Source organism: Triturus cristatus, chromosome 1_2 (genome assembly GCF_964204655.1).
Source record: "Triturus cristatus chromosome 1_2, aTriCri1.1, whole genome shotgun sequence".
NCBI lineage: Eukaryota > Metazoa > Chordata > Amphibia > Caudata > Salamandridae > Triturus > Triturus cristatus.
Window position 1 is genome coordinate 266,280,456 of NC_140580.1, and position 24,862 is coordinate 266,305,317.

Consider the following 24,862-nt stretch of genomic DNA (forward strand, 5'->3'; position numbering starts at 1 on the left):
AACTGCGTCCATCACAATGTTTAAGTCTCCTCCCACCACTGTCAAACGTTCTTGCCTAGTCATAACCTCCGCAAAAACTGTCTTCAGAAAGCGTTCCTGTTGTGAATTGGGGACATACACCAAGCCCACCACCCACGTATGCCCCCCGATTGTATCGTATGTGCTAGGAGCCTCCCTTTGATTTCTGCAACTTTGTCCCGCACTTCCCTCGGAAACGTTTAGCATTCAAAATTGCCACTCCCGCCACTTTATCCAAAGAAGAAGGAAAGAACTGCTAGGGGAAGGCACGTGACAGCAGCTGGTGCCAATCTTTTGAAAGCAAGTGGGTCTCCTGTAGGAGGCATACCTCTGCACCAGAGTTCTCCAAATAGGAGAGGATGGCCTTACTCTTTACGGGATTATTGTGGCCTTTCACATTCAGTGTGAGAATCTTCAATGTGCTATGTGACATGATTGAGAAGTGACTACCTTGCTGTCTAGCCTTGTTTCAGGTTGTCCATAACTCCCCTTTTCCTCTCTTACCCTGAGGTAACCGTGCCCCCAGAAAGTACTGTGCCCATGTAGCTATTCCAAGATACGTACCAGTCCCCCTCCCGCCTCCTAACCCCCACTGAATCCCAACAAAAACCCCATATTGTCCAGGACCCGCAGGTCTAGTTTGCGTGTTCCTGGAGATCCAAAATGCCGGGTGCATTATGTGGCCAAGCAAGAAATACTAGCTCCAATATCAGTGGCGGCTAGTGAAATGTGAAAGTGGTGAGGCATAAAATAATCATCGTACTGTACTGTAGCGAGCTCAGCGAGCGAGCCCAAAGCCGGGTCAGGGTGACCCCAAGCTTCACCTGAAAGTCGCCCACGGCCCCCTGGATGCATATCACCTGTCGTTTAACGTTACATCCCTCAGAGAAAGTCTTGCGCCAGAGTCCAGGCGCCTTGCATTAACAGCCCAGACACCCTGCACGGGCTGCCCCATTCTCTGCACAGGCCTTCCCCAGACAACCTGCAATAACAGTCCAGACTCCCTGCCCCAACAACCCCAGATACCATATGCTGGCGCCTCCAGACTATTTGTGTGGGCTGTTTCATCCCCTGCAAAGGCCTTTCCCAGTCACCCTGCGCAGACAACCAAATAAAATGCCCTGGCGCTTCCAGACAATGCACAAACCCGACTGGACACCGTGCATAACCACCCCCTAGACCGTGCATGGGATCCAAAGAGGACCCCCCCCAACAGTAGCCCGCCCACCAACAATCACCTTGAATTAATTCTCAAAATACCATGTATCATATTCGCTCAGACACAGTCGGCACCGGTACACGCTCTTACTCTCTACTTCTGTATATTTATCCACAATCAATTATAGCACCTCGATGAGAGCCCCTGCACACCAGGTCTTGTTAGTACGCATGCAATGACCAGCCAATGGTTACCTCCGCTGTAGGTGGTTCGGCTGAGGCGGTCGTAAACTTCATGTACAATATTCCCTGGCACAGCGACTCCAGCTGTTACTTACGGAACTCGTGCTTTCCAACAGTTGAACGGACAGACGCTATGAACCAGTGGGACATGTTCAAGCAATGCAATAAGTAAGAAGGCTTTTATGGGAAATATAACTGTTTGCTGTGCAGGGTTTTGGAACAATTGATTCCTTAAGAACTTTAAAGAGGGATTTGTTTTTTTAACCCTATTCGGCTTCGTCACACTCAGGGTGCTGCTAGCAGTTGGGCGGAGTAGGGCAAGCTTTTATAATTCATGTGAACTAATGGCTCACAGAAGCAACCCACGCCAGAGAAAACCCGCAGAGCGCTGTTGTTCTCAAGTAGAAGTGACTCATGCCCACCAGCGAAATGTCAGATGAAATAAGATGCCAGTCTTGCCCAGATATCATGCAGGCGTCAGAAGTGTGAATACTCACTAGTCTGTTCTTGAAGGACCTATGCCCCGCTAACTGCTGCTGTTTATTGCAGCTGGTATCAGCAACTGTATTCTGCAGTATCTCCCTCCTAGGTGACGTGATTTTGTTTCCTGTGAAGACATCACGGGGGGCAAGGCCTCTATATGATGTAACTTCTGGTGACATAATTGTGGTACTTTGTAATGTTGAATCTTGCAAACTACTTCCTCAATTTGGTCACATTTTGGCAAGTTTGACTTTTGTATCTAGAGTTGATTGTGTGTACTGTATCGTGTTCACTTTTAAAAGCCTATGCCAGACGCCACCCCCACCCTCTTCCCAACACAATAACCGGCGAGGTGACCGCTTGGACATCATGCACGACACACACGCTGCTTCTAGTAATGCCCCCTGACCTTTCAGGCCTCTCCTTCAGACCATTCACAGCTCGTCACTTCTTAATGCTAATCTCTGCCGCTCAAATGATAGGCCTCGCTCTCCGTATACAATTTCTTATATTGTGAATAAAGGTCATATTAATTGTATTGGGACACCACAGGAAGTGAAATTTCAGACAACGGAATGGGCATGACGGGCGGGTGGGGGGAGAGGGGGTGGAAATGGGGTCCTCGGCTTGGATGGGGGAAGCGGGAGGGGTTTGTTTAATTAAAAAAATACATTAAATAAAACGTAACTTACCTTCCTCTGCCGCTGCCACCTCAGCTTCTGGATCGGGCACACTCCCACCGTCCTGCCTTTTCAAATTCCTGCAGGCGACGTCATCACCCAGGAAAGGCAGCCTCCCTCCCTCCCCTCCGCCAATCACAATGCTGCAATGGCAGCTTTGTGATTGAGGCGCAGCAGAGCGCGCCCCACCTGGGCCATTTTCTTTTTGTAGGCTGCTGCATGCAACCTACATAGAGAAAAAGGGAGAGTGGGCGGTCCTGGTCGAGGGCGGGGGGGGGGGGGAGTGGCTTGCCTACTGTTGTGCATACTGACTATTTGGTCGGCCCCAGGGCATCCAATATGCTACGGAAGAGCTACTGTAGTTATTGGGTAATGTCTGCACCTTCTTCTTTGGCTGGAACACCTTTGATACAAATGTTATTCCGGTGTGATCTGTTTTCCAGATCTTCGGCGTCTGCCTGAAGGTCCACCTGTTGTTCTCGCAGCCTGATCACTTCCTGCTGTAGCTCATCTCGTGTTTGATCCTGTTCCTCTATGTTAGCAACTCGTTCCCCCACTGCATCTAAGTCCCTGCGAACCTCCTTCACTTCCGAAGCAAATTCACTCTTCTGAGACTGTAGATCTTCTCGGAGCTTGTTGATCAGTGTTTCCAGAAAGGAACGGGTGACCGTTGCTTCTGCGGACTCCGGATCCTGCCCCGCTTGCAGTGCCGGTGATGACCGCCCTTTGTCACCGCTTGTTGTGGGCAATTTGGTCAGCATATCTTTTAGGGTCCGGTCCTTCTTCCCTGGTAGTGTAGACATTGTAGTCTCCGCTGCCGACCAGGGTGTCCTCACCCCTTGCTGTGCTTGATGCGTGTAGCCCACTGGCTATATGGCTGTATCGCCATTTAGGTGCTTCAATGCCTCCCTTTCAGCTGCGCAGCCAGGCCTTATGTCTATCTTTCACCTCCCCCTTTGCTGGTTGACGCCTGGTGGGTGTCGTGTCATTCAACCACCTGGAGCTCGGGTGGTCGTATTCCTGTCTTTTCCCCCAGCGTCTCCTCAGGCCCCTGTGTGCCGTGGGCTCCGCATGCTCTTTGGGGTGCTGCCTCAGTAAGTGTAGAAGCTCTACGCGCGCCAGACCACCCTGTGAATTCCGGGGAAAGGCTGATCGCCTGGGGGGTTATTCAGGGTCCACGGGCCTTCAGGAGCTGTTGCTGCTTTCCCCCGTCGCTCTTTCCTTCCTCTGTGACAGCCATATGATCCATGGATCGCCTCACCATTTGCCTATGTTCAGGCCCTGCGTAGGTTGGGCCGTGGCCTCTGGCTCTTTATCCCCTCCGTTGCTCTCTACTGGGCCACAGATCGCTGCTGATCGGTCCCTACCACCCGACCTCCATGTGCTGTAGACCTATTGCGTGCTCGCTTCAGGCTCTGTAACGTAAGTGCGCATTGGGCCTGTGACTATCCTGCTATGCTCCCTGGGCCCTAGGGTGGAATCTTCCGGGCTCCTCTGTCGCCCGACTTCAAACCACACCACGCCGCCTGCGATCTTGCTTCCCGGGGTGCCTGCGGGTGATTCTGCAATCCTCTCATGCAACACGGTCCCCCAGTTGCTGTGGGGTGGCTCTCCGCAGGCCCAACCGCTCTGTACTTGGCTCCTGTGTATGCCCAGGGGAAGGCCTCTTCCTCCCTGCAGTGGAGGTCCTGGCGCTGATGGTGCTCACTCTTGGTTTCCACCCAAAGCTCACGTTGCCCACCGCTAGCAGAGCCTTCTGGTCACGCTGTGGCGTACCTCCAGTATGGCGCGTCCTCTGTCTCCTTACGCCTCCGCTAGTTACGCCGCTGCCAAGTGGATTGGAGAGTCCAGCCTCGATCCCCTGCCTCAGGGTGCCGCCATTTTGTCCTCTCGCCTCCATTGCGTTCTGAGCGGCTATTTCTCACGGCGCTTATTCGCCCCGCTCACTCTGCTGCTCCGTGGAGTCCCCCAACTCTCTAGTCTCTTTTGGGACCTCTCCCAGCTCCAGCAACAGTAGCTAAACGGCTCGGCTGGCTGATGGTAGCAGGGAGACGATCGAGGCATGTCTTACCCGGTCGCCATCTTAGCCGGGCCCCACACATTCAAGTTTATAGGATCTTTTGAAAGCTTCTTTAGGGAAAAATGACTTTCTTTTATGGACTTTTTATAGGCTTTTAAAAATGCCTATTAGTATGTTTTATTGTAAGTGATGTTTTATGCCTTTTAATAACGTTAGCTTTATCATTAAGTAGTTGACCTTTTGATGAGGAGTGGGTGTCCTGTTCTTTAGGCTAGTCCTGTCATGTATACCCCTATTACATACATTTGTCCCATCCACACAACACTAATGATTCTAAACAGGTGACCTTTTACCTAGTAGCTTGCTCCTGTCTCTTCGACACCAGGTTCTCGGTACTCTATCATAATCCCTGTACCTGACGTACATAAACATGTCCTCAGGCACGGCAGAATTATTCTGTATAAGGGTCACCACTTTTTTCATCCTTGGCCAAGAGCCAGCTGTGCATGATTACACTTCTTTAGAAAAGCATTGGTAATTTTTTTTCAAAACATATGATTGTTTTCATAACATCAATGATTGTTTTAAAAACATATTGATTCTAGAAAAAACCCTGGAGTGACCACTTTAGTATGAAAGACCCTCACGCCCCCCTACAAGATAGAGGAGAATTCCTTCAAGGCTGAGACGGGGGTCCTGCATGTCAAATTTCTGACACGCAGCGGTCTGACATCCCTTGCGGGTTGTCATCTTAAACGCAGAGATGGGAACCTTCATTCTAAACCATCAGGTAAGGGGGCTGGTTCATCCCTAGGGGTTTCTTGGCTACAGATACACATAACTATACTTATATACACCTACCCATCCAGGTTAGGTAGATTTAGGCAAAATACTTACGGCGCGCATTTTAGGACTATGCAAGTGCTACTGTTTTTATCTGAACTGCTTCTGTTCATCTTATTAGCACTATGGTAGAAATGTATCTACTATTTACGATAATGGTACTAGCAATGTCTTCTGTATACTTCTGTCTCTTGATTGTCGCAGCACATATGTTTTACACAAGGCTGTCGCTGGAACAATAAATACTTATTGAAACGTCACCATCCTGTGTATTTTCTGAGAGAAAGCAAGCACAAGTGTCTGAGCGAAACGTACTGTACTGTTTTCCGGGATCCCTGAGGAATCCGGGTTGTCATGTTCAGTGGTTGCCAGAGACTACCTATACCACTAAAGAATACAGGGGGGTGGTAGTGGCACTGTAGAGCTAGCTGGTCTAACGGCTGACATATCCTGTGGGGCTGTCCGAAAGTGGTCGGGACACCAAGCTCTCAGTTTAGGTCATCCAAAATGCGCAGGTCCTGGGGGGACTCCTAGGAAAATGAGTCTTGGGAATTACTGTACAGTTCTTGATGTAGGAATGGGGATACTGAAGTATTTCTCAGCGGTTCACACTGTGAGAATTCGTTAAGTGGATCTCTAATTTGCCAGGATATTATGCTTCATGGAGCTTGCAACGCTTCGGTTGCAAACTTATGTTGCCACTTGAAAGGATCCCCAGCTGCTGTTGTTCATCCAGTGTTCAAACTTCTCTCGAATGGGAGTTACTTAATGCTGAATGATCAAGGTTGTTGTGGGATGCTACTGGGCATCGCATATCTCTTTGCATGCTTCCACCGACCCACACAGTGATGGAGGCGCCGCTATGGCCTTCATTTAATGTTTCCCTTATACGGTTTGATTCCCTGAGCCGAATGTAAGCGATACTTTCACTGAAGAATGTGACCTTAACCTCAGCTCGAGAGACTTTTGATATACAGGCTGCAAGATCTTCAGCTGAGATGCAGGCTCTAGTCTGAACCAACCTCCTGCTCCATTTCCGAGAGATGAGACATCGTATCTTTAACGTGTCTGATATGAGTGGGACAGTACACTTTTTTAAGACCTTATGTTCTCGGCTATTAAGCACCTTTCAGATGGTTTTCTGAGGTATTCCATCTTTAATACACTCCGTATTTGGATGAATTTTGTAGGGCTTCCCTTGATCCTGCTACTGGTAGTGGGTATCCTGATTTTAATTTTTTCTGCCATGCAATGTACGTCCCCAATTCCAAGGAGATGGAAAAGGCGCTCTTTTGAGTGACGTTGCCGTAAACGCATGGTACTCCATCTAGGCATAGCTTGACTTTGGGAGCTAAGTGAGCATTGGTTTCTGTCATTCAGATCAGTCTGGTTAGACTGCTTCTTGCCTGTACTCCGCTGCTTATTCGCCGTACGAGAATGCGTGTTGGACATCCATCTAACACTTCCATCAGTTGCGCCTCCGGATATGGATGAACCGCTGGACCCGCTAAAGGCTCATGTAGTACGGTGTCCTCTGCGTATTCCAATCCTGATGTCTGCATTCTTGAAGCCACCACAGGATGCTTCAGCTCCTGTTGGAATGGAAACTAGCTCTGTACAAGGCTTACAGGCATCAAGTGCTTCCTCAGCAATGGCTGTGGGAACAGAGGAAGATCACCTTTGGTCCATTGACCTGATCCAAGAACTGTTTTACAGGGACCGTGATCTGCGAATGGAGGCAAAAGTAATGTTGAGTCTTCCGCACAGGAGACACAAACATTTTGCTCTCCGTGTGCTGGGAACAATTGGGCCCTTTTTCGAAAACAACTAAAACTGGAATTTGAAAACATTTTTGTTTTATTTTTCCTCTTCTGCTCTCAATGAGCGCTATGGCTTTCGGCATGCTCAGTTGATCTCGCAGTATACTGACTTTAGAGGACTCATAGGGCTTTGTTACAAATACATGGATCATGTTTTTAGATGTTTTTATACTCCTATTTTAGTAGTTTTTATGTTGTTTTTTTAAAAACGGGTATATTTTAGCATTTATTATGTTGTTCAGTCGGATGAGTGAGTGAGTGTTATGAACCCCAATGTACTCCAATATATAGGTAGTGAAACAAACTTTTACCTACATCTGTCCTACCATTCTTCTACATAACGGGTCTTGCGCTGACCTTTTACCTAGTTAGGTGATACATGACTGTTGTGTGGTTTTCTCGGAAAAACTAGCTTCCTGTATTATGCATAAGGATTATCAGTATCACAGCAGGATTACTATCTTCTGCATAATAATTCTGTATAAGGGTCACCTCTATCGTCATCCTAGCCCGACATGCCCATAGTACACTTTGTGATAGAAACCCCTGAGGGTAACTTTCGGGTATATAAGCACTACATCTTCGCTGGGCAAACCAGAGGGAAAAAAGACTTCCATGCTGACGCGAGATGCTGAGGTTCTTGCACGCAGACTCTCCAGCGCGCAGTGGTCTGACATCCCTCGCGGGGTGTCCAACTCGAGACCATGATGGGGTCCTTAGCTCTCCCACATCTGGTAATGGACTTGGCTCTACCCAAAGGGAATACTTGGCTCAACACCTGCATACATGCTAGGTACACTTAGGCTTGAAAAGTAATTGACATCAGCGCGCCAAGGTGGCGCCTTTATAGGTGCCATGGGCTTCACTGCCAGCTCGCAGGACACCACGCAGAGCCGATCAACGCCACCTGGTGTACTGCTCACCAAAAAGCTTCCAGATCCAGTCCGAAGCTGTCGGGTTCTACTCACGTTTCCCCAAGAACGCCATGCAAAGGATGAAAAGGTCCCCAACTTCCCAGGATCACCAGTAGCACCCAACAGTCAAAGTACCAGCAGTAACCCAGGGAAGAAGGGAAAAAACAATGGAAGTAAAAGGATCCCACGATGCTCCCCACTCAAGAATAAGACCAGTCAGCAAGGAGCAATATCTGTCAATAAAAGGACAGAACACTAAGTACCAAAGGAGCTGCTAGTCCTACGGTCTACAATATTTTTAGTACTTCAGTCTAGGGTACCTGAATGATTCCCTTCTTCCGTTAACTCTAGAATCTGTTGTGCGAGACGGGGTGTTCAGGGCAGTGACAGGATAAAGGTTTGGTGTAAATACAAGAGGTCAGAGGAATAGTCAAGTGAAGGAAAATATAGGATTAACTACTACCTAACTCACACAAAAAAATGATGGTCTGAATGAATATAAATCTTGTCCTCTGAAACATATGGGAAAGTGCTATATGTAATATATACAACTGTAGAAAATCTACCTTGCTTCAGGTAGACATACTGGGAAACTCCTTAGTATCCGGAATGCCCAGAACTAAACAAAACTAGAGAACACTTGATCTCCACAGACGAGTTTGCATAAGGTAAGTTTGGCAGTAGGAAATGAAATCCGCGCAGAAAGCGCTGTTACTGTAGGGCTTGTCACAGTAGTTCTAGAACTGTAGCACAGCGTGTTGGAGATAACTGGCCGATATGGAGACGAGCACAGGAAGACTGCCCAGAGCGCAGTGAAGGGAAATTAACGACCAGGAGATGACGGCTCATCTAAGAAGGGAACCGGACGAAGGACGACTGACGCTGGATCGATGGAGCTTGAACCCAGAAGCTGTCAGGGAAGGACCCAGAAGAGGAATACCAAGCACGGGGCTGGAACGCAAAGCTTCTTCCCTTCGGGATTAGCAGGCTTTTAAACCCACTTGCTGTCACCCACGCATGCGTGTGTAGCGGGACCGGCGATTTTTTAAGTCCGCCTATCGCGCGTATTTAGCAAGCGTGACAGAAGCCTGGGGAAAATCAAAGGTAAGGAATCTGTGGATAAATAGTCTTTACCAGATAACGCGTTACCAAAGTTGGTAACTTGTTCATTTTTGTAGAGGTTTGAAGGGCAATGTGAGTAAGAAATTGTTGTAGAACCCACACAAGGCACACCACTCTGGACCCCTCTGAGTGCCTAGTTTTCAGATATTTCTGGGTAAAATTGTTTCCATGAGTGGCGGCTGAGCAGTAAGAGGAAATTTTAATTTACCCCCTCTTTGCCAGTCTGGCAAACTAAGCCCAAAGTAATCCAGACTTCCTCTTGCTTGCCTTGGGCGTGCTCCGGCATAAAGACTGTTTGGACTTAAGAGGTGGGAAATAAGCACAATGCAAGGGTGGCCCAGACACCCCACCATTTTTTTGTTTTTACTAAATCAAAATCTATTACTGGTATCTTATTGGGATTGTTTGGGGGGCCCAAAATCCCCTCACCCTACAACCCTACTCCCATACGTGCTTGAAGTTGGGGTGCGGGTGGTGCTGTAACACCCCCAAAATAACCATGGTGAGGATACTAGTGATTATGGTGGCTGGGACGCTGGGCTTGCACAACCGCAGTGAATCACAAGAAAAGTTATACAAGTACCCAGTCTTATTAAACATTGTCCAATGCTATCTGGTGTTCAGGAGGAGGAAGAGCCACCCAATCATCCTCAACTGCAAATTATCCAAACATATATGAGGGTGATATCCGGGCACACAGAGGTTTGCTGTTAAAGTATCAGCAATAAAAAAATGTTGGCATCATTGAAAACAAGAGCGAATCAGAGCAATGGGCACCCATAAAGAGCTGTTGAAACCACAACCTCAACTCTTGACTTCTGTGTGCCCTGCGAACCCCCTGAAAAATGCTGAGGTTCACGCTGTAAATGCACAATAAAGTTGTGGTTTTATCTTGTCTCATTTCCTGTTCTTTTAAAGATAGAGGTCAAATTTCATGCTTTGTATTCTGATAAATTGCAGTTTATTATTTTAACATGGAGATTGGTGTTTTCTTTTCTTTCTCTGACTGCAGATTGAGAGGCTTTTGTAAATTGCACTGTCTGTTGCTGGGGTACAGAGCGTGAAAGGACAATCTTTAGGATATAATTCTTTTAACACACAACAAAATTTAAGTCTCTCTAAACAACTGTACAAATATTTCAAAATACATCACACATGCACTTTTTTGTAATTCTGTCGTGCAATTGAAACTAAGATTTTTATCCAATCAAAACAAATGAAGACACTTTATTTGATGCCCAAATAATAAATATTCCCTGGAACTCAAATCCCACACCTCCTTTTTTGTGTGGGCTATACAGTTACAGTACAACTCTGTAAATGTAGTGGCCATTGTAATGGAAAATCTGCTGTTAGTCAAAGTCAGTGTACTACCACAACGTGTTATTGTAATATTTGTGTGTGCTTAATAATTTACCACTAGCTACATACTACACACTTACCACTCCCCTGTTGAGCGGGTGGGGCTCATTTGCTACACGTGGTTTTTGTGTGACTGTTGGATTCTTTCACAATGCCTATGACTTCAGTTATGGGGTAGAAAGACTGTGTTGTCCCCTTTAAGATGGGGCAAAGCTCTATTCCAGGCTGGGCCATCCACTTTTGTTTCTAATTCCTGGTGTTCACTGGTCTAAACCACCCTCCCAGGGAAGATGTGGGCAAACCCTCAATTCTCTTTGCTCCAACTGTGGCTGAAAGACTGTCTTGCCCTTGGTGGGTGGGAGGGGGTGTTGGTAGAGGAGATTGAATGATTCTTCTGTGGTAAGGGTTCGGTCCAATGGCAGCGTAGGCCACAGCCACGCCTTTTATTAATAATTCCTGGTGTCTATTGAGATTTCTGCCAGAGGGTCATTTTTTTGTTATTGTGGAAGGCAACACAGAGAACGGAGAGACAGTGGGTAGGGTGATTGACACAAAAGACTGGAGGGATGGTGGGTGGGAAACACTGAGGGGGCAGAAGTATATGAGGGAGAGAACAAAGAAAAAAACACTCTTGTAGAAAAAGTGAGTGTATAAAAAATTTGCAGTGTAAGGACACATCTTACTGATGATGACCTTCCTACCCGATAAACACACAGAACACTGTCCATTGAGAAGAATGAATTCATAGTGAAAAATCGGTTTTCTTTTAGATTAGGTTTCACAGAGGTTGTAAACTCATATGTTTTATTACTCAAAGATGTACTTTATGTGGGTGAGAGGGAAATTGCCATGGTCACATGGAAAATCATGTAAATTGTATTCGAACAGCTGGTCATTTCATGGACGGGGCATGTGCTCTAATGATATGGTTGGAGTTTTTATAAACAACCATACTTAACTGTTTTGTAATTCTAACTACATGTCTGTTGGAGATTCAAATTCCTTTACAACCTAACACAGATCATAGGATGGGCAAAACAAGTGGTGGCAGGGTCATTCGTTAAAAAGGAAAAGAATTGTTCTGCGTAAAGTGTAGAAGACAAGTGATTGGGTCTCTGATTATATTGCAGTGCTCTGGGAAATGTGTTCATATTCCTTGCGTTCCTATATGTCCATGTTTGTTTTTATTCTTTTGTGTAGATAAGCCCTGCCAAGAAAATGCAGCTATTGAATTCTGCAGTAGTCAAGCCTGCCGCCTTTACCCCTAAATCTCCTTGTACTAAACGACTACTAACCAAAGTAAAAGAGAGCGCCGGCAGTGATGACTCTTCAGACAATTCAGAGGATGAGAAGGCAACTATAAAATCCAAGCCAAAGTCTGGTAAGTGTTCATAAGCAAGGACTCTGATCTAGAAATGAGGTACCCACTAGAACCTTGTGCAGTATGGCATGTCACTCTACTTGTGTACTTATGAATCTGCTTCTGGTGCAAAAACCCAATGACTGGTGACCGCACAAATAGAAATTTGTAGCTAGTTCTTCAGTTACGCATTTCTTCATACTTCCATAGCTCTAAATTAATTAAAGATGGTATTACATAGTTCTACTTAAACTTTGATTTCCAGTTATTATCCTCTAAACATATTCTTAAACTGTATATTCCCTGTTTTTTTGCATTTGCGACCACACCAATGTCTAACTCCTCTCCTGTTACAGAGATTGATTGGCATACATCTTACTGGCTTTACCGTCCTTTACTTTGCACTCAGAATCGACAAATGTTAATTGTTCAGCATCTTCTAATGTGTTCTCAAATATTTAGCCAAGGGTGTACTTCAGCTGCAAAAAAGTTGAAAGCTTTCCGATAGTAAATTGTTCCCTAACCCTAAAGTTTGAAAACACTAAAACGAATAAGGAAACCTGCAGTGAGCAGAGCAGGTGCTCTGAAATGAAACCTTTGGAGATCAGGAGGTCCGACAAGTGAACCAGTGTATAAACTTGCAGATATGAGTCAGTGCGCTCCTCTGTCTTCCAAAATGACTGCGACATGGCTTCTTGCAGCGAAGGAGAGGGAGAACTGCAGTCTACCATGCATAGATTTCTTCAAGCCCATGACGTATTTCGACGTCTGCTAAATAGACCTCTGCACTGCTGGGGAGTTGGTCCTTTTAATACATGAATGTTCACTTGCTGTGGAGGGGGCAGTAGTCGGAGAATAATTGAGTCTCAAGCTTAGATAAACTAAAGCCTGTAGTCGGGCTTTCTCCCTTGCCAGCTTTGACAAACCTGATTATTCTCTTCGGGGAAAGGCTGCAAACCTAGCTCATCTGTTAACTTATGCCTTAGTGAGTCTTTTATTTTTTATCTTTGTTTTTGTGACTGTCCTAGTTTCAAGATGACTTTTGGCAGAAAGCAAATATTTTTTGTATTATATATTTTTCAAATGTTTCCATAATACTGTAATTACACTGAAAAAAACAATTAAGTATGCGCTTGTTTTAAGGTGTGAGGAGTAGAATTTAGCTTTATCACAAACATACAAATCTTGGGCAGACTGAAATGTTAATGTGGTTACTGTGCCAGATGTGATCGCTGGGGATCAGTCAACTTCTCTACAGCTAAGGTCTGCCAAAGTGCATCTATAGACCCTCTGTTGGTGCTTCTTTCTTACTCCAGAACAATATGCTTGGATGTTTCGCCACTCTCAACCATTGGTGATTAAGATGTTTACTTATTGACCCCTTCCCCCATACCCTTTTTAGGTCTCGCCTGACCCAGCGCATGCGCTGGTCTGGCGACACTTATTGAGAGGGCTCCAAAAAGTGCTACCAGGCCAGCCTAGAGCTACAGTGCATGTGCGCGGGCGCCGCGCTTTACCCCGATTACTTTCACTTTCGCGGCCGCACGGCCGTTTTGATGTTTGATCGCGATCACTTTCACTGCCGCACGGCCGCATGTTTAAGCTGTCTCCATCATGTACAGAGTTCTCTACCCCTGCAACCCGTGTGACTCTGTTTCCCAGTTGCTTCCCTCCATTGCGTTCCCCCAATGCAGCCTCTCCACTCTCCGTTGCTTTTGTTGGTGTTACCCCCACCACCTTCCCTCGTGTTGCTTCAGCCCAATCAGCTGCTTAAAAAACGGTATTGCACAATTTCTTTTTAGTTACCTATCCAAATCCGAATGATAATTAAATGTGCACAGGTCCAAAAGCCATAACGAGACCTTTTAGCTTTACCAGTGCTTGTTTTTCGTATTTGCTTTGCCCTCCACCCCCCAACATTGTCCAGGGCTGCGTGTTGTAGAGCGGACCAAACACTAGCCTTGTATGGAAGAAAGTGTAACTTGCATTGTGTTTATATGCATGGTCGTTCTGTTGACAAAATACAAGTAAAAACTGGAGGTCTAGAAATGAATATAACCCACAACAACACAAACAATGACCATTACAAATGTAAGAAAAGGAGTCTTAAAGAAAAGTGAATGAGATCCCATCACCCACCGAAGTGGCTTGCTTCATCATCTGGGAACTCTTAATGAACCTAACCCTCATTAGAAAATTGAGACATATGGTTCAGTGAAAAAAGCAGCAAAGGCTTCACTTGTGTGGAAAAAGCCAGTATGTGCTTTCGGGGTGATGGATGCAGTGCTAGTGTAAAAATGTGCAAAAATTGGCAATTTTAAAATTGACTAACAAGACACAAAAATCTTTATTCAGCGCTGTCTTTGTGTCAAAGTAAAAGCAGTGTCTATACAGTTTTAACAAATAACTGTAGGATGTATTGGTCTACATGTTTCAGCCCTTGGATATTGAAATCCCGGCTTTCATCAGGACCTTTGTTTAATTAGCTACTGCGAGAAAGTAAGTGCTTCAATGTGCAAAAAATAAATCAAACAATAAAATCAAGGTTGATGAACCATACAACCTGCGTATATCTGTGGATCCAATTTGGAAAAATACAGACAGTAGTACTGGTATAGTACCTAGTGAAAAATAACAAGACTCACATAAACTTAATATATAGATTTCAAAACATTCACAATGATCATTGTAACAGTGGGTTAAATGGTTCAAAAGTGATACTCGAAATGTATCAAGACACCACCTAGTGTGTCAGGAACAAACATCAGTTTAAAAACCAAAAGTTTTATGCATTAGTACAAAGCACTTACTTAGGTCATAACAAATACCTCCATTCGTTGTGCTCTCGATGCTGCAGACACAGCATCCCGGGCTATTAACACCAGCGTCCTTTTACGCAGACATGCATGGCTACGCAATACCGGCTTCAAGCCAGAGGTCCAAACCGCTATATTAAACCAACCATTTGAACAAGAATACCTGTTTGGACCCAATGTAGATTCATCTTTAGAAAAGATGGAAAAAGGACACTGACACTGCTAAATCAATGGGAGCCTTGCAATCACAAGTTCCCAGAGTTATTTTCCTTGCTCCTCTTACAGAGGCGCCTTTAGAGGTTTTTCTACTGAAAACCCCTCCACTTCGTACAAGAGTCCAATACAGACCTCATCTAACAGAGGCTATTACATAGGAGGCTACAGGGGCAATAACAATCAGGGTAGAGGCAAAACTACCAACACTCGTACCGCCTCCGCCCCTAAACAATGACTTCCCTCCACTCCCCCCGGACCACTCTACTCCGGTCGGGGGAAGATCGCTACAGTTCCTACCTGTCTGGAACAACATTACCACAAACAGGTGGGTGAGACAAATCATCCAATCCGGTTATTGCCTGGAGCTCACTTGAACTCCCCCACACATTCCACCCAGACAGCGTCCAATGTCGGCAGAACACTTAACGCTTCTAAAACAGGAGGTACTTACCCTCCTACAAAAACATGCCATAGAACCAGTTCCCCTTCATCACCAAAACACAGGGATTTACTCCCTGTATTTCCTCATTCCGAAGAAGGACGGAACCCTAAGACCCATCTTGGACCTCAGACCATTAAACATCTACATACAATCAGACTATTTCCATATGGTCACTCTTCAGCAGGTCCTCCCATTACTCAAACAGGGCGACTTCCTTGCCACATTAGATCTCAAGGATGCCTACTTCCACATTCCCATTCACTCTGCTCACAGGAAATACTTTTGCTTTGTGGTAGATGGCCAGCATTACCAGTTCAAGGTCCTCCCGTTCGGAGTCACCACAGCACCCAGGGTCTTCACAAAATGTCTGGCAGTGGTGGCAGCCCACTTAAGAAGACAACAGATTCACGTCTTCCCATATTTGTATGACTGGCTCATAAAAACCAAATCACTTTAGTGCAGCATAACTGAATGATATTGCTGTATTTAGCTCCACCTGGCAGGATCACCTGGTCCACCTCCGGAGTGTACTTGAGGCCCTGCAGTAGGCAAACCTCACTATCAAGGCCAGTAACTAGATAGGGCAGAGCAAAGTGGTATACTTTGGCCACCTGGTAGGTGGAGGATAAGTTCAACCCTTGGTGAGCAAAATCCAGACCATTTTAGATGGGGTTGCTCCCACTACCCAGACTCGAGTTAGAGCTTTTCTGGGCCTGACTGGGTACTACAGAAGATTTGTTAAAGATTGGGTCCATTGTGACTCCCCCTTAATGATCTCACCTCTAAGAATATACCTCTAAGAAGGGGACCTGGACAGTTAGCTATCCAGAGCCCTTTGATGCCCTGAAAAATGCCATGTGCTCAGCTCCAATTCTACAGAGCCCTGACTACTACAAACAATTCATTATTCAGACGGATGCCTCTGAGATAGGAATAGGAGCAGTGTTATCTGTGCTTAATGCAGAGGGCCATGATCAACCAGTAGCTTTTATCAGCAGAAGGTTGACCCCCGGAGAAAATCATTGGTCAGCTATTGAGAGGGAGGCCTTTGCTATGGTCTGGTCCTTGAAGTTGAGGCCATACCTGTTTGGCTCTCAATTCCTTGTTCAGACAGACCATAAGCCCCTCTTGTGGCTTAAGCAGATGAAGGGTGAGAACCCCAAAAAATGTTCAGGTGGTCCATTTCCCTACAGGGCATTGACTTCTCAGTGGAACATAGACCCGGAAGTAACCATGCCAACGCAGATGTACTTTTCAGATATTCGGACTTAGTATATGAAGATTCAACTGGGAAAGGTTTGTATTATCTTCTTTCGTTTGAAAGTGGGTTATGTAGGAAAGTTGGTTCTCTCGTAGGGGATTCCATGTATAGTCATGAGTGATGAATAGTCCCGTCCATGTGTGGGTACCCAGTAGCACTTTATCCAAAATATGTTCTTAAGTGATGAAGTTTGCCTTTGTTTGGGAAGGCCCTGAAAAGTCACTTAAGAAAGACATAATGCAGCCTAGGGTAAGGCTACAGTGGTCAGAGTTCTTCATATTGGAATGGCAGAAGAAGAGACTGTCATTATATATGCTCTCAGAATATATATTTTTTGTAATGACACATAAAAATAACCTTCACAAACCCTTTTGCTATGAAAAGACAGATAGGAAAAAAATGTTTTTCCGTCACTAGCACTTATTCCTTTTGGGGTTTGCAGGCTTCGCCAGGTATCCCTCGCGCTAATCCTAGTGGCTCCCATATGGGCCAGACAACCCTGGTTCACCAATCTACTTGACTTATGCCTAGTGCCCAAAGAGAGGCTGCCCAACCAGCTAGACCTTCTGACCCAGAGCCAGGGTACAGTTAGGCATCGCAACCCGAGGCAGCTTAACTTCGCGATTTGACTACTGATGTCCTAGAATTTGGCTACCTCAAGCTCTCTCCTGAGTGTTCCCATCCTCAAGGAGGCCCTCAGACCCAGTACCCGGCCATATAGAAACATGGACTCTATCAAGCCGACTTTCCAAAACTTAGTACGGTAGCTGCTTCACTTACAAATGTCAGGTCTTGCCTTCGTATTGATTTGACTGTACCTAGCTGCAATTTCTGCCAGCCTTTAGAATAGGGTACACACTTCACTATTCAGGGTCCTTGTCATTAGGGCCTTTAAACGGGTCATCCCACCCAGGGTACCTCTGTCTGTGTCTGGAAACCTAAAATTCTTCTTGCATGACTCAAGGAGCTTTCTGTCAACCCCCTCCATTCCAGCCCTCTACAGCTTTTCCTAGTAGCCATAACCTTACTCAAGCGTGTAAATGAGCTTCAAGCTATTGACCTCCAGGAACCTTTCTTTGAGGTCCACATTGACAGGGTTGTCCTTAGGACAAATTCAAAATTTCTGCCTAAGGTGCAATCTTTTTTCCACCTAAATCAAACTATTGAACTTCCGGTGTTCATTCCACACCTGCACTCTGTGGCAGAGTAGGCGATTCACACTCTAGATGTCAAGAGGGCCCTCATATATTACATTGACAGGACAAAGCCCTTTTGGAAAACTCATCAGCTGTTGCTCTAATTCACAAAACCATGTGAGGAGCATGCTCTTTCCAAAGCCGTTATAGCCTGGTTGTTCGTCAAATACATTGATACATGTTACGCTAAAGCCAAGAGACAGTTGCCTGCCCCACCTAGACCCCACTGCACCCATATAAAACGGCATCTATTGCTTTCATAGATAGCATTCCTATAGCTGATATTTGTAAAGCATGTATTCCTACAAGCTAACATTGGGCAGGCTGTCCTGCATACACTTTTCCAGACTTCTGCATCATTGTCTGGCTCAGGGGTCAACTGCTTTACAGCCTGTGCAGAGCATGTATATCTACAGCTACACATACCATGAACGGAAAATGTTACCCTGTAAGAATCTGTTTGTGGCATGTAGTGTGGTAGTTTAGCGAGCGTTTACCTTTCTTCCCCGGAAGCCTTATGTTCTTGCAAAACCTTTCTCTGTGTAACTCTTTGTATAGACATCATTTTCTATTTCTTTTTGCACCATTTCGTCCTCACCTGTCTTGCAGGAAAAACAATTTAACAGTGTAGCCAATGCCTATGCTCATTACCAGTATTAAAGTCTCTATACCTCATGAATCTACAGCATTACCTGCCAGGAACTGCTTTGGTATCTCTCATAAAGGAAAATCTGAGGTTTGACGTATGCATCAGAAGAACAAGTTACTTACGTGCAATAATGCACTTTCGGATGCATACTCTGCCTAACCAAAGATTCCTCAGTGCCCTCATCTCCCTAGTTCTGTGCAATGGTCACTGTTAAGATCTAAAAATATCTTAATTTAGCAATAAGCACACTGTAACCAACATTTTTTACACTCCACATTTGAGGGCTAGGAAAGGGAATAGACCAACATGCATCACACATTTTTGGTGCTTATATGTGGCTCTGCTCCGTCTCTTCTTCAGTGGTGTGGAGCCAAAGTTAGAAAAGCATGACAAACTCTGCAGGCGCGTTGAAGCAATGCTGAATGGTTTACCTGATCCAGTCGGTAACTTGAAAATATTCTAAAGTTCACGAATCTGCTTTTAAAGTATCCACAAGAATGACCGTTAACTAAGGTAATTAACTGTTCTTATCCTGTGTGGCTTGTAGGCATACAACTACCATCTAGAGTTCGGCTCAGACTGTTGCAAGTTGCTTTTCCTCCAAGAACTCTCTTGCACCACTAGGTACTGGTGGCTACTCCTCTAGTAGCTTGAACGTGCATGGGCACCGAATCCATTGCTATATTTTTCTTTGCTATCAGGTTCAGACGTGCATCACCGTTAAGCCAATTCCAACGCTGATTGGGCTGCCTGGCGGTCGGGGCACCCTGCCCTTCGGGACCCCACATCTTCATTACAGAAAATGCTGAGGCGTATAGGGTGATGGAATAGTTGTCCTTCAAGAGATGTCCTAAGTGATAGGTGGAGTACCTCTGTGCTGACCACCACAGCGTGTGTAATCTGTGCCTCTCTCCAGGGCACAACAATATCAGCTGTGACTCCTGAACAGCCATCAGGAGCAAGAAGATCCTCTGGCAGTGGATAGACTGGTGCTGGGTCTGCTACCAAATGAAGACCCAATTCTTTAGGTGAGCATCACCATGGATGCATCTCTTGCCTGGTTGGGGGTGAATCTGTTCAACAGAGGCCAGGGTCTTTGACCACCCCATCAGTGGGGTCTCCACATCAACCATCTGGAACCTTTTGCCATACACAGCCCTGAAAAATGTTCTCCAGGGCAAGGTAGTCCTAGTGCGACCAGAGAATATGACTGCCATGTTTTATCTTCAAAGCAAGGTAGCATATACTGTACAACTATCAGTATTGACGCATTGAATTTTGCATTGGGAAATCCACCACAAACGGCATCTGTTACCAGAGTACCTTCCTGTTGTGGACAATGACTTTCCAGACCTGCTTAGCAAGATGCAGGAACAAATCCATGTTTGAGAACTCAATCAACAAGTCCAACTACTGCACTTCCGATGGTGGGGCTCACTCTAGATATCTTCGAAACCTTCCAAATGCCTAAACTTTGCTTCCAGGTTTTACTCCTCATCCACAGACAATACTCTGTAAACGAACTGGTCAGGGATCTTTAAATATGCTTGTCCTCCTCTCCCCCTTCTACCGTATGTGGTGAGGAAACTGCAGTAAACATCTCTCATCCTGGTGACTTCCATGTGGCCCAGACTGCCATGGTTCTCAACCCGTCTAGAAATGTACATTGCTCCACACTGAACGGTCCCCTATAGGCAGGACCTTCTCATGCAGAGCCAAGGCAGAGTCAGACGCTCAAACCCTGGCAGCTCAATCTGGTGATCTGGCTCCTGAAGTCCTAGATTTTTGTTACCTTAACTTACCTTTATAGTGAGAACATACTAAAGGAAGCCTGTAGGCCCACCATGCGCACTTGATATGCGCTAAGTGGTTCTTTCACTACTGCACTTCCACCCTCCTAAACCCTTGTATACCAGTGGTCCAGGAAGTCATTTGTTAACTCTTTCATTTGGGTAAGTCAGAGATAGCCTATACCTTGATTCAGTTACACCTAGCTGCTATTGCAAATTATGCAGGATGGGGAACACTACTCACTGTTCAAGTTCTCGGTTATTAATGGCCTCATCAAAGGTCTTAAAGCGCGTCATCCTGTCCAGGGTGCCACCTGCCCTATTCTGGAACCTCAAAATTGTCCTCACCAGGCTCACGGCCCTCCTTTCGAGCCACTACACCTTTGCCCTTCATATTTCCTCATCTCTTCTTTCCCTGGATGTTAGAAGGGTTTTTTAATTCTCTCTGGATAAAACAAGGATCTACAGAGATTTGACCAGTTATTTGTAAACTATGGCTCCCTCCATACAGGTCTAGCTACTTCCAAGCAGTCCATCTCCAGATGGATTGTTTCCTGCAACTTACTCTGTTACCAACAAGCTTATAAATCTCTGGCCAGTAAGCCTAAAGGTCACTCTACCAGAGGGAAGGTAGCTACTGCGGCTTTGCTTTGTTATATACCCATTGCAGAGATATGCAAGGCTGCTACCTGGCAGTCAGTTCATACATTAACCAAACACTACTGCCTGGACTCGGATGTCAAGGCAGATGCTCAAGCAGGATAGGCTTCCCTTCGGAACCTATTTGCTTAAAACTGCATATCCTTTTTTCTCAGTCACTTCCACCACGTTCTATAGGGATGAGCTTGCTAGTCTATTAAAGTGCTTATGACATGGAAATCTCCTACGAGAAAAGGAACAGTTTCTTACCCGTAACTCCAGTTCTCTCGTAGGGTTATTTCCATGATAAGTCATAAGCAACCCTCCCTCCCTTCCTGGTGGAATAGACAGAGGGATCCATAACATAGACCATGCATTCACTTCTCATCGCCCTCAAAAAGAACTGAAGTAACTTCCACTAGCTGTGCATGATGGGATACTGGTGGTCTGTGGATTCTTAAAGGCACAACTTCTATTTTTAAGACCTATAATGGCAGCCTACGTGGCTATTCTGTCCTCTCCTGTGATCTATATCATGAAAAAAGGAGTTTTGTGAAGGGGATTCTTCTGTGTTAAACACTTCACAATATAGTATACTGGCTCCCTTGTTTACCTCAAGATGAAGATGCTGCAAGGGTAGCCTATTTATTTAGACTGCTTTATTGTCTCTTTCTCAAGTGTCTTCCTAAAGAAAGGCGAAAAATCCCATTTAAGAAGATGTATCTAAAGAAGTGCTCCTGGGTCCCCACAAGTGGGCGGCACTATTCAAGTGCTTATGACTTATCATGGAAATACCCCTACGAGAGAACTGGAGTTACAGGTAAGAAACTATTCCTTCAATTTAAGCATGCCAAAAGAATAGTGTGCTACCTATAAAACAAATGCGGTTACTGGAGTGGTAAAGCAGTGTATGAATGCAACTGCTGTGCACAAGTTTTACTTGTTTGTTTCATATTCGCCATTGCCTTGGTGTCCAGTAGCTGGACTTCTGCTTAAGTCCAGGTTGTTCATTTTAGAGTCGTACAGTATAATGTGTCTACAGAGGAGTGCCTCAGTAGCATCAACACAGGTTGCCAAATACCACTTTAGAAGGGCATACAGGCATAGAGGGAAATGTGCTTATTGAGTGACTCGGGTCACAGCTCAGGGTACTGCACCCTTGCAGGAACAGAAAAAACTGTTCTTAAAGTAGTCAGTGTAACTTTTTGAATGCCACACAAGTGCAGTGCTGACAGAAAACCGCACTTGTAGAGAGCAGTCTGTGACTTTTTGCAGGCAACGTTTTGGTAGAGCACCTCAGTCGCAAACAATTTTGTTTTGTGCTAGGGCTCAGTAAGAGTAACAGGCCTTGGCAGCTCCTTCCACTCAGAATTACATCCGCACAGATCAGACGGCCTCCAATAATGTTTGATTAAGGCTGAGTCTCAGCATGCCTTGCAGTACAACTTCTCTTTCCATACAGTACAGCAGCAGCTGGCCATTTTCTTCGGCGCGAGAGTATGATGTGTACTCTTTCTGGGGGAACTTATAAGCCTTTCCTGGCCCTATTTCCGTCATTTGTATAGAGCTGTTTGAAGTAGACAGGTCAACTTGAATACCATGGCCATCTTAAATTTCCCAAAACAATGGAAGTTAACCTCAAACCGCTTCAATGTTAGGAATAACATGAGGAAGCACAGTTTTGGCCTCTACGGGTGTCCCCCGAAAGGGTAGATTTTGTCGATTTAGGTGCATTGTATTTAGAGCTTCAACTGTAGATACAGAAACCTCTTTGTTGGTGCTTTTAGTTAGGTTTGACCCGTTAATAAGATGGGAAGATTGGCTTTCTTTTTGGCAACTCTAGATAGAAAGGTCTGTTCGTTTTCTTTTCCCTAGGTGCAAAGCCTGCCCATAAGACGCAGATTACCATATAGCTTGTGGATGGACACAGACAACTGCCCTAAACGAACTATTGAGGCGAGCAGGTAGTGATATTTTTTCCCGAGGTTTTTTTTTTAGATCTTTTTTCCTACGGGACAGTATGTGAGGGTTTTTCTCCTGTTCGTCGCACAGAAGTGATCTGCTGGGGGACCCGCAGGACTGATTATGGATGGAGAAGCAGGGCAAGATTGCGCTGAATATCTGAGGATTAAGCCCATCTATTATTGGTATCCTATAGGAAGTGGAAGAGATAAATGGAGGAGCACATGTATGAACCCAGTTGGAGATCAAGCGGTGCTTTTTACGTTCCCCGATATAAATCTCGAATTTGTGTATATGCGGAACATTTTTACTTGCTCGGTGGAGGATCACATTAGATGGTGGTAAATATAATTTAATCATGTTCCACATTGCTCAGAAGGGCTATATATTATGTTTATGCAGGTCGCTTGGAGACAGATTGGGGTCCAGTAACCATTAGCAGTCCTGATGAAGGCGTTTTGCGCTGAACCGCCCATAGATAAAACCGTGTAGCCACTAAAAGGAAAACATTCAATCGATGCAGCTGTCAAATGAATGTGATTAATTGATGTAACTGCTAAATATACGCTCCTTGCGTCACTGTGAACAAATTACCGTGGACTGTAAAATAAGAACGGAGAGATAATTGTTCAAACATTAGTTATGTCTAATGAAACAGCGACAAAAGTATCCTATGCTGCGAAATAAGAAGGCAGTAGTGGCATGGATGCATTATAGTGACCCTTACAATAAGAGTAGAATATTGTTTACGGTTTTAAGACATTTGAATGTGGGAATTAACGAAAAAGAGTATGTATGTGGAATGATTGAGAGGGGATGTGATAGTCCGTTTTTATAATGACAGTTTTGTTATTAATGTGATCTGCTGTTGATACATTTATGGTTACCTTTTTGCATTGTACAAATTATGGCAATTGATTATTAAAATCATGTTATGTGAAATAAAGTAAAAGAATGAATAATGCCGAAAAGTAAAGGGAGTTCCCCTGGGCCTTATATAATTTGATGACTTTAATGCATTAGTAAATTAAGGGTAAAGACGGGGTTAATTTTCTTTAGTTAATCTCAGATCAACCGTCCACTTAAAAACTGACCCAAACAATTGAAGGAAACCAAGTAATAGATCTTACTTGGGAACCCAGCCACACTAGTTTTTGTGGGGATTATGGGCATTTTAAGTCCAGATGGTCAGATAAACCTAGCCCAAGGCGGTTGTAAGGCTTAACTCTCTCGGTGGATCTAGGAAGCTGGCTCTGTATATGCTGTATCAAAGTGAGGTATAGTGTGCACAGATTCCAGTGGAACCCCAAAGGTAGGCAGAGGGAAAAGTAGATAGTCCCTTACTCTCTATTGTGGTAGTGGGGTCGAGCAGTAAAGCTGTATCAGAGGGTAATGTTAAGCATTTGTTGTACACACTCAATCACCAAGGGTTATCACACACTCAAAGACTAAACTTCAGACCAATTGGTTTTGTATAAAAGTATTCTTTTAGTTATTTTATTTTCTAGAACCAAGCAAGCCTGGTACAGGTAAGCAATAAGTACTTTACAGTAGTAATGCAGTTTGTAAACGTTTGATTTGCAATTGTATATGCACTTTGATATGATTACAGTAGAGCTAATTGTAATGCAATGCTTTTGAAATACTGTACATATACTTTGTATTGGCTTGTTATCCTATGGAGAAAAATAGTGTTATCGGTTAACGGGTAAGTACTCTGTTGTGGGAGTTGGTGTCCTGGGGTTAGACTCGGGGGTGCCCCAGGGTCAAGGTTCCACTCTTGTTACACCCTCAGTGGCACTAGGATGGCCGGGTGCAGAGTGCTTAGGCCCAATGGTATCCAATGGGAGGGTAGGAGGCGTCCGGTT

At 45.1% G+C, this 24,862-nt stretch overlaps 1 protein-coding gene across 6 annotated transcripts in view; it reads left to right on the forward strand.

Moving 5' to 3' along the window:
• The window catches only part of LOC146867141 (uncharacterized), a 799,234-nt gene that overhangs the window by 447,557 nt on the left and 326,815 nt on the right, over positions 1-24,862 (forward strand). For all 6 annotated transcript variants that reach the window (XM_085603589.1, XM_085603590.1, XM_085603591.1 and 3 more), the window contains exon 5: positions 11,864-12,044. In XM_085603589.1, coding sequence (XP_085459715.1) covers positions 11,864-12,044 — 181 coding nt within the window. The remainder of the gene's footprint in view (positions 1-11,863; positions 12,045-24,862) is intronic.